Source organism: Dicentrarchus labrax, unplaced genomic scaffold (assembly GCF_905237075.1).
Source record: "Dicentrarchus labrax unplaced genomic scaffold, dlabrax2021, whole genome shotgun sequence".
In the NCBI taxonomy this organism is placed as follows: Eukaryota; Metazoa; Chordata; class Actinopteri; family Moronidae; genus Dicentrarchus; species Dicentrarchus labrax.
The window spans coordinates 10,245,029-10,255,598 of NW_026136714.1; the positions used below are offsets into that span (position 1 = coordinate 10,245,029).

The 10,570-nt window shown below is 36.9% G+C and overlaps 1 protein-coding gene across 1 annotated transcript; it reads right to left on the reverse strand.

The window, feature by feature from the left end:
• Window positions 1-3,500: 3,500 nt before the first annotated feature.
• Window positions 3,501-6,057, reverse strand: LOC127375608 (putative defense protein Hdd11). Its single transcript, XM_051421657.1, has 5 exons — window positions 5,683-6,057; window positions 5,212-5,324; window positions 4,855-4,964; window positions 4,504-4,568; window positions 3,501-4,419 (listed from the first exon to the last, which is right to left on the reverse strand). Exons 1-5 carry the CDS (start codon window positions 5,873-5,875, stop codon window positions 4,301-4,303), a joined length of 600 nt encoding a protein of 199 aa, XP_051277617.1. The 5' UTR covers window positions 5,876-6,057; the 3' UTR covers window positions 3,501-4,300.
• Window positions 6,058-10,570: the final 4,513 nt, after the last annotated feature.

Genomic DNA, 10,570 nt, shown 5'->3' on the forward strand with positions numbered 1-10,570 from the left:
TTGTTTTGTAATGATTCTATAATATCGTGACCGTGCAGTGTCCTAGTTTGAAATATATGCCACAATCATGGAAAATAAGGAATCTGTGAGGACTAGTTAAACAGTTTACGCTGTAACAATTGAGATCTGTGAAACCTCAAGTTATAGTAAATAATGCAAATTGACATTACTTGGTTAAATGATGCACAATGTGTGTCTGAGAAAGCTTACATAGTGTCTACAATAAGAAGACTGATTACTGGTGATAATATTTTCATCAGGATTCATTTTCTGAAAGCAAACGGAGACGAGAAAAAGAACTGCCTTGTTCTGAAGGATATATACTCATGACTGCTGGCAGGACATGGATCAGAAGCATGCCACATCTGCTGGTCATTCCTTTTTATGGTGCTGAACATGTTGGAAAAAGAAGATGAAGGGAATAGAGGGAGGTGAATGATGCAGAGCTTAGACAGAGATGTCAACTAAGCCCCTACAGCAAGGGATAGCCTTAATCTGCACACTGTGCATGCATGTGGATCAGTGTTTGATCTGGAATAAGAATGTTTATGAAAATCTACATGTAAGTGTGTGTGTGTGTGTGCCTGAATGGATGTCTGTCCATGTGTGCCTGCCTGTGTACTTGTGTATACAGCACAAATGGGCAGATGTTTTCAAGGATTACTGTTACAGGGCTCTGCCGCCCTTGATGACCTAATCACGGTACTTGTGTTTATGTTTACAAGTCAGCACAGCAGGGAAATATACAACAGGACATCTATTGCTACATTTATTTTGTATGTAATTCCCCATCTCCGACCTTAGCAATTATACTATATATTGTGATCTGCTTTAGTTTAAACAAGACACTGCACGATACAAAAGTGGAAATGCACATTTTGAGGAGGGAGGTAGGCTTTTAAACAGCATGTTTAAACACACGAATTAGCTGAAATCTGATGCTGATTTGCTTAACACCGACTGTGACTACAGGGCCACTTGTCATGTTAATACAGTCTGTGCAAGAAGCTTGAGTTAGAGAGGGATTAGAGAAAGATGAAAGAGGCAAGTCATCCTTCTCAAACAGCTGTTATTTACAGATGACAGCTCATAGATGTAAGCAGGTAGTGGTAGAAATGTTCACATTTATATTAAAATATGAAATTAAATTAAATTGCTGGTATTGTAGCACACTATGCAATACAGATTAATCAAAAGCAGGCAGATGCTACGTTGTATGTTGAATATCATATCTGTATAATAGCACAAGTCAAATTTTACTGGCAAAGTATATTCATAATACACATGAGGGTGCTTTACATAAACATACAACAGTACATACTGCATGTCATAAAAAATGTACAATGTAGAGAACATATTTAGAAAGGGTTCATGAATGAATTAGAAATGTTGTTTGTTATTTCGAATTTAACTATATTTCATGAGCAGGAGCTCTGGCAAACTATCTAAAAAAAGAAGATGACCTTGTCTTGATGGAAAATCAAATCACTGGGGTGGAATTCATAGAGCATGACCTGGACATTGGAGGTCAGTATTCCGCAAGTCAATGAGTCAATTACTATTGAACCAGTTGGTAGCACTGGTGCTTAAGTCCTGGGCTTGAATCCCTTGTTGAAAGATATAGCTGGCCTTTCACCCACAGTGGAAAGAGTCTAATTATTATTGAGTGGCGCTGGCCATGTGACCAGGGCTGCGTCCTCAGGCACATGAGTCAGTTGGAGATCAATAGGCCTACTTGACTACAGTTTATATGGGCAAATTTTTTTTAGAAACTGTGCAGAGTTGCATCAACATTAAAAAACTAAGCCAAAGGAGGATGATTGTCAGGTGTATGTTGCCCTAAACTGGCATCTTTAGCGATGATGACTGACTAAGCTGCTTAAGACATGGATACCTTAAAAGACCTTGACCATCTGAGAGCTTTGGAAAAGAAACTGTGGGAGGCATGTGCATGATTGTTTTAGAATTTAGTTCCAAAAAACAATCATATTATAGAAGAAATAAGGATAATTTGGTTTATGTTTGAGCCACAACAATATATGACTTTCAGCACAAATAATGTTCTCTAATCAGTGAATGAATATAAACTATAACTATAGGTATTTTAGCAACTATTAAGCAGAAATAATGAGGATAAATTATGAATTGTGTTAGGCTAACATCAAAATGTGGTTTTTATATGTCTTATGAATGAATAAGTGAATAGTTGAGTAACATTTGCAAACTTTACATCATGGGAAGACCTACCTCTTCTCTGCCTCTGATTGGGCCTAACCGTGACCTAAGTAACCAGACAATTAGATTGCAAAATGTGGGTGGGGGAAAAAAAATCACGATTCAAACATGTTGATTTAACATAGGCCTATGACTATGACTTGAAGACATTATTTTTTGTCTCCTTTATGAATCTCTTCTTTAACTTCCTTCACAGTAAGATATACTTGAACTTCCCATGAGATTTTAATTATATCTGCTTTTGAGACATCCAGCATACAAATAAACAAAACAGACTATGTAGCGATGAAGTTGCAGTTTGCTACCAACTGAAACCCGTCGTCTCAACCAAGTGTGTAGAAATTACAGTGGTCCTTGTTAGAGCCACACAAGAGAAGCTTTCTACTGACACCATGACAAGTTTACTTCCTACAGAGTCAATTAACTGGTTTGACTTAGGATGACTGCGTCACATGAATCTGCATTTTAATGACAAAAACAGATTTTCTTTGCAATGTGTGCAAACATAATTATTTTAAAAACCACTCCTGTTGTATCACCACAAATATGTTGTGCATGCCTTTGTTTAATCAACAGCCTTATTAACATAAGTGGTTATGCTGGTGTTCATTTGTTTTGGATATTGCATTGGAGGGGTTGAAAGAATTGAATATGCTCAAAGCAAACTGAAGTTTTGCATTTTTACACCGTTTATGTATTCCTATCGTGGCAAGGCTGTTCCATGATTACTGTTTCTGTGCTCAAGATTATTCTGTTTTAGTTGGAGGTATCAATCTTAGATTAACTTGAAAGGGCCTCTGCTTTCCCAAAAACACGCTGCTCCACGTGTGGTTGTGTGCTGTGTATGGATTGTGGGTGCTTTCTTCCTAAAATGATGTACAGTTTGACAACCTAAAGTGGTTGTAAATAGTATTTACCGCACTAAAGTAGACAGAAATGTTTGTCCCTACTCCTCTGGTTTCAGGCGCAGATGTTTTGAAGTGCAGCAGCATGAGTGGAGCATGTGGGATTCAGGCAGGAAATTATGGATATGGTATAGAGGTCACATATAATGTATGTCTTAAGCCTCTTTAGTGTCTGCATGGGTTTCTGTTAACCAGCATACTGAATCTAGGTTATAGATCAAACCATGTGGAAAAACCAGGTCATAACATGCTCTTCAATAAGTGGAATGAATATTTCAGTCAATAACAAACTACCACAGTATGACTATCTCTATATCTCTCCCTCTCTTTCATTCTCTGTCAAAAATTAATGGAGTACAATTAATTTGATGTGTTTTTTTTAATTATGAGAAGTGATGGATTAACTTGAGCATCGGAGATACATAAATACAACACATCCATATACATACAATATGTGAGGAGAATCAAAGTCAGTGACAGCTAGAAAACAATCCATTAACTAAAAACAACATAAAGAGCAATGATTTTCACAACAACACACATATTGTAATATAATATAGATTCTATGTGTGGATTATGTACAATAAGTGAATATAAGTTTACCCTGCCTATTGTTATACATTCTTATTATCCTGTAGTTTTTAAATATCATAAAAGCCAGACTAACCCTGTCTCTTTGGACTCAAAACTTTCTCTTAGAAACTTTTAATGTACTTTCTTGAAATGTTTTAAATGGCAGCTCAGGTCTGTAAAGGTGGCCCAGTTCTTCTCTTTGCAGACGTCCACGTGTTTTGTTACATATTAAATAAGACAGAACACACACCATAAAAGCTATGGACAAGACTGCATGAGGCATTAAGTACATTTATAATTCACGTCTGTGATGGTGTATATTTTTAAGAGGGACAGAGCTAATTATATCTACAGTATGATATGAAACATAGGAACCAAATGAATGTGTATGTGCACAAATGTTTTTTTTAGGCTAAATGTTTAGAGCAAAATCTAAGAAAAAATCACTGAAGAGCATTGGCATAATACAGAATCTCACAGGTCTGCAAATATCTATATAATCTATAATTTAAGTCAAAAACATTTTGGGAATTTTTAATACACAGCATCAGTCCACAGCCCAACAGATTGAAGGAAATATTTTCTTTTCACACAGTGTTAACCTGCAGCACCAGTAACATCAGAAAACATATCCCCAGGACAAGCAAAGGTTTTTCTCCAGCCATCCGAGCACTTGCACCTGTGGCCAGACTGACACCTGGTGACTCTGGGAAGCAGAAGATTAGGATATAGCATCACAAATGTTTCTCTCTTTAAATTTATTTGTAATTTGTCACCCTGCGGCACTTACCTGTGGTCAGAGTGATGGACCTCACATTAAGCCAGTAGATTGTGCGCTGCTGAGCTACTGTGGCCCTGAAAAAAACAAAAAACACAGAGTTATTGTAGAGATGTTCCAGAGAAGAAGATACAGTTTGCTAAGAAATGCATCTCTTCTCCTCTTTGGGGCTGAATTGGATTAAGCGCTTGCTTTCTATAATACAATATATATTGAGTTACACTGAATGAACTATGCAGAAATCGGAAAAATAAAAAAGTCTTAAATCATAAAATCATAAAATCTTACTGTCACAGAAAAAAAAGACAATATGAGACAATGGCTTGGTTTTAAGTAGATTTATGTTTTTGTGATAGTATTTACATGAAGTAGACTGGGCTTGTAGAGTTGGGTGGCATCCAGCTGTATACAGTGGTGTTGCCCTTCAGGTTGGTGTTGGAATGAGTAACAGCTCCTTGTGGATTCCCTGTGCACTGTGAAAATAAAATGGCCACACTCATCAGAAACTGTTCATCTTGATTTCACGTGTAAAGTTAATGTTGCTTGCAAATTCATTATAAAACCATTCTGACTTAAGAAGGTAAAGAAAATATGAAAACAACAAGGAAAACTGTGATATTTTCTGTCTGTTTTTTTGTTTGGGAGTCTTTAACATGCACAGCCCATCCCTCCTCGCACTTTAACAACTGTTAGTAACTCAAGCGGAAAATGCTTGACCACCTGAAGAAACTTTGTGTCTGGAGGAGGGATTTTCCAGCTCCCCAGAGCATTAGTGCTGCCATCTCTGCGAGCTTCAAGAAGCACACCTCTATATTCTGGTCCAGTGACAGTCACTGCAGGAAATCAAACAACGAAACAGCATTATAAACAAAAATTATTTTATTTTTAAACTTGAACTAGCCAGTATGTGTTGGATAAAGTAATGCGATCTTATAACAGACAGGTTTTCTACTTGCTTTAGGATGTATGTATTCACAATGTGACTATACAGTAAATAAATACCAATTGCAGTCCAATAAAGGTGTAAGAATGAAGGACATTCAGAGGCATACACATAAGAATCCAAAAATCCCCCCCAGAATAAGATATTTAAACTAAGGAATACTGTCAATAGCAACCATGAATCAAACTGGCAAAGGTGTAACAAAGCTCAAATGAAAGGTAGTGATTGATGATAAAATAATCACATACCTGTAACAGGTTTGCCCGGCTGAAACGTCCTGGTGTTGGTGAGAAGAGTGTAGGGTGCTGCTGAGGGCTGAGGCAGCACCCCAGAGTGGCGAGGCATCATATCCTCACAGGCACCAGTGGGAGCACCATTGGGATAGCCACCAACAAAACAGAGCACTTGAAGCATAATGAAACCAGACAACAACAGCTCCATCAGGCTGAATGAAAACCACCACGCTGCACGCAAAAATATCCAAATAGTCGTATATGATGAGAATGAAATGCACAGAGGTGAGCCAAGAGACAGACTTTTGAAAAATACTGTTGCTGAGTCACACAACCAAAAAAATTTAATTTTCTCCAGCAATCATTTTTCCAACCATGACATGTGCTTTTCACAAGAATGCTCCCATGATACCTAGAAAAGAGTTCAAGTGATATTTATGCATTTCAAGGCAGAACAAAGGTCAGTTTTAATTTGCCTGTCTAATGCTTATAAACCACAAATCAGGAAGTTAGAAGAGTTATGAAAATCACATGGTCAACATGTGCACTTTAATAGTATAATACAGTCTAAAATCACTTTGTATGCCATTAAGCCACAGTCCAAGAAAATCACTTAGTCAAAATAATACTAATGCATATTTTTTTCAGAGATTATTCTTGACATAGGTTTGTCACTGGAGAACATTTTGACTTGGAAGTTGAAACAATGTAACTTTAGAAGACAATCACCTGATCTGTGTAACTAAATTGTTGCAAGAAATGAGGACTGTGGATTTTGACCCCTGTCTCTTCCATCAGAGGGATGTTATGATGGGATATTTTCATGTATGAACAGGAGGAATGATTAACAGCCAGCAAGAACTGTTTCAATGTTCATATGGGTACCTGACTCTTGTTTACAGATTTGATTTCAAACCTATACTTTAATCAAAGATAAATACCAAGACCTAAGTTCTGCTTTTATATTCTACAGACCTTGTAAGCACCATTTATCAAAGGGTAACAAGAATGACCTCACAACATTATGTCAGTTTTATTATTGATAAGCAGATCTATGGGGAGAGCAATCGAACCACATTTAGCTTTTTGCTCAATGCATGTGTACGCATGAACAGGGGTTCAGAGAAATGTTGATGTTTAAATCTCCAATTTATTTTAAGCCCTAGAGTCCTTTTGTTGCCAGCTGGATCAAACTCAAATTGAAATGTTTACATCAATGTTAAACCCCCTCAAAATAAGTTTTTTTCATTAATGCACAATGACAATACACTGATGTGTATAAAAGGCCTATATTAAAGTTCTGTATTTTGTAGTGTGAGTAGGTTTTGATTTCCTCATTAAAGATGCAGCATGGTCATCTCGTGTCAAAATTTTGCTCAGGACCAGAGTATTTTAAATCTGACCCAACATGGAAAAATCCGTCTCTGGTCAGCCGTGCGTTCGTGGTCACCACACGCCAGTAGACTGACAGCACAGAAACAGGACATTTGTGTGTAAAAGACCGCACCACAGCAAGCAGCAGGTAGAAATATAGCAGCAGCAGCAAAACACCTTACAGCGTGCTGTGAATGTGAGCAATGAGGCTTTTAAATATCCAAATCAGTGCAGTGAAGCCTGAATTATAATATTACTGTAGGTGCACTACACATGTCTGGGAAGTGGGCCCATTTCAGCCAGCTCCACATTCTCTGTTCACTGTCAGCAAACAATACTGGCACCAGAAACAGACAGGAGGCAGTATACTAAATGACCTGAGAAGACCCTGTGAAGTTATGTGTGTCAATGAAGTAAAGTAAACTGGTTTTAGTCATAATAAAAATAAAAATAAAAATAAATTGAAAAAAAGTTTTGCTGAATGATTTATTTTCGTTTGTGTTTTGATAGTAGCCTTCTTAAGAGACACACATAAGCGATGCCGTATCTTAAAATTTTGACACAGAAACATAAATTATTGTGGGCTGGATTTTAGATGACAATATGTCTGCTCTGCCAAGTCCTGTTCATTCACTTTCCAAGGATGAATAATGACATGCAAAATCTTATTTCGGTGTCTCTGAGTCTCTGATTTAGTACTTATCAGAAAAGGTTTTCAGAGAAAAAAATCCCTCTTTCTAAGTTAATGCACATGTGTAATCTTTGTGCTTAAAGGATTAGTGTCTCATTTGCAGAGTATTTCTAGTAGGCCATAACGAGAGTTGATTGTACTGTGTGTCCTTAAAACTTGTTTAATCTTTTGTTTCTAAAAGATTATTATTCTAAAAGAATAAAGCCGTATGAAAAGAACCAAAACTCTCATTGAAAACATTTAAATGTTAATATGTTGGAAAAAAAATAATCAAGTACTTATAGTTAATATCACAGAACCGACACAGAAGGTCTGTCTCTTAGTCCGGCATTTCACACTTCCTCTCTGGTGTCCGTAGAATAAAATGTATTATTTATTTTACATATTATAAAAGAACAACTGGTGTGATCTTGACACTAAGAGGAAGAAGCCAAATGTGCTTTTAATCTAAACAGAGCCAAGCACCATGAAATGAGATGTTCTTTCTGGGCAGACGGACTGTACTCTTTCATCATTTATGAAGGGATATATGATTTTAAAAACTTTTAAAAAGCATTATTATGGCTCATACAGCGGAGTCTGATATTCCTTTTTCTTTCTTCTATCTTTCTTCTTTGTTGAGTGGTCATGTTTCGTTTCAGCTGATGACTAAATCATTGATGGGGCACATGCTAACTAATTCATTTTCCATGCACTGTCATAGTACACTGGTTTTCTAACAGAGGGCTCTGTCTTCCATATTACTCAACATATCTTATAGCCAAAGTCTTTATGAAATGATTTTCCTCCTCCATTTGTAGACATGTCTTCTCAAATTCTACAGTGTAAGGTAAATCAGCGAAAGCGACTAAACTAACACAAATCCCTACTTGGCAGGACTAAATAATGCCCTCCCCTAAATACACTATGTTCTGTTAGGGTAGTGAACAAGGGAAATACACATCCAACGGATCACCACCTTGTTTGGTAACACAGTTCCTAAAAGCTTATGTGAGCAAAGATTGAAAAAAAAAACTGAATTGTGCACAAAGACAAAGGTCAAATGACTTTTCCTTTTACTTCCATCCAACTCCTCAATTTAAAGCTTGGGGCTCTCCAAATCGGCTAAATAACACAGGACAGAGAACCAGTGGAAGGTGCAAGTCTATTTCCATACTAGTTTAATGTGGCAAATTAATGCAAAATGTGTTTCCATTTTCTGTTTCAGTCCAGTTTCTTGCTAACTTATCATTTATTTCATACTAATAGCAAAGCCTTGCCATGTGTCCATATTGATTGCAATTATGAGGCTCACAAACTCTCACTGCGACGGCTGCTTTTTGATTCGTTGTTTGGCCCTAAAGCTTGTTTAAAGGGTTGGTGTTGGTGTTGAATTACAAAGATTGATAGCTGAAAACCTGGACATAAACCATCTATATGGCTAGATATACTAGATGTAATTGAACATTTTTTTCAGGTGAGTCAACCCTTTTAAGGTATTATTAGTTGAAACTAGAGCGGGATGAGGTACGTAATATGATTTGTTATGGTATTCAAATCAATAATAACGCTCTGAGTGAGAAAATGGATTAGGGTTAGAGCACGGGTTAGGTAACTGTTCTAATAACATCATTGATATCACAGGAACGTACATTATGATTAGATAAAACCAAATTATGTGCCATTAGTTATCACACTGGATCGTTATCACAAGTGCATTGAATATGGCAGATTTAGAGCAAATCTTTCAAAGGTTACCTTTAACCTTAGACTGTGATAATATATGGATGACCTCAATACGTCTAAATGGTTTCATCTAAATGAAACAGCTTGATTCTCTAGCTGATCACTCTGCTCTCAGTTTATTTGAGTGTGGATGCTCTGGAGTTTGATGATGTTCCAGGCAGAGAAAAGTACTGTCCTGGAGTGCAGTGCTGGTATTATTGGGCTCACGACAGGAGAGAGATGGGAACACAATTGTGCATGCGTTTGTGTGTATGTGTACTTGCATGTTCTTGCATGGTGTTAGGTGACAGGACAGAACAACAGCAGCAGAACAATCAAATGAAATTCAATATAAAATTCCGCTGAGCGTCACTCAGACCTCAATTAAATAAATAAATGAGAAACAAGATTTAGCTTACCAGTTAGATATTAGCAGCTTACATCACATTACATGACGTGGTTACATTAATATAACGGAGTTGTGTGCTGAAACACAATGTCCTCTTTATGTCAAAAAATCATAACTATACAGTGATCAGGAGATAGAACATCACAAGACAAGGACTCTGAATCCAAGCCATAATACATCTAGTGTGCAGATTTTTCCAAAACACAATACAGATGTTCTTCTGCATTCAATATTGCCTATGATGTGTGCTCTAACCTTCGAGTCAAACCAAAACAGGTTCAAGAAGGAATACAGATGACATACAATAAATTCAGTGTGTACCAAGACTTGTATTGCAGTTGACAAAATGCATCAAACCGCCCTATTATTAAAGCACAATAGAAAAATGTCACAGCCACGTGGATGTCACAAAACAACCATAATGTTCTGAAATGTAATGTCAAGTCTTGTAGACTTGTCTGTGATTGAAAAGACCTCTAGAAAGGGCAACAGTGATAAGGTTTAAAAATACAAAGAAAGTGGAGACCATTTCTCTACTGAAAATTGCGTTCCTGCAGGTCGTGATTTGAAAATTTTCTGCCCAATGTGGCACAAAAAAACATTTTCTTAGACCCAGAACTGCTGTGTAGAGTTTTTCACAGGTTGTTGTGTGTTTCCAATAATTCCTCATACTGTAATGGCAAAATAGTTCCAAAACGATCCACATGACATTTTCTGAAAAGTAC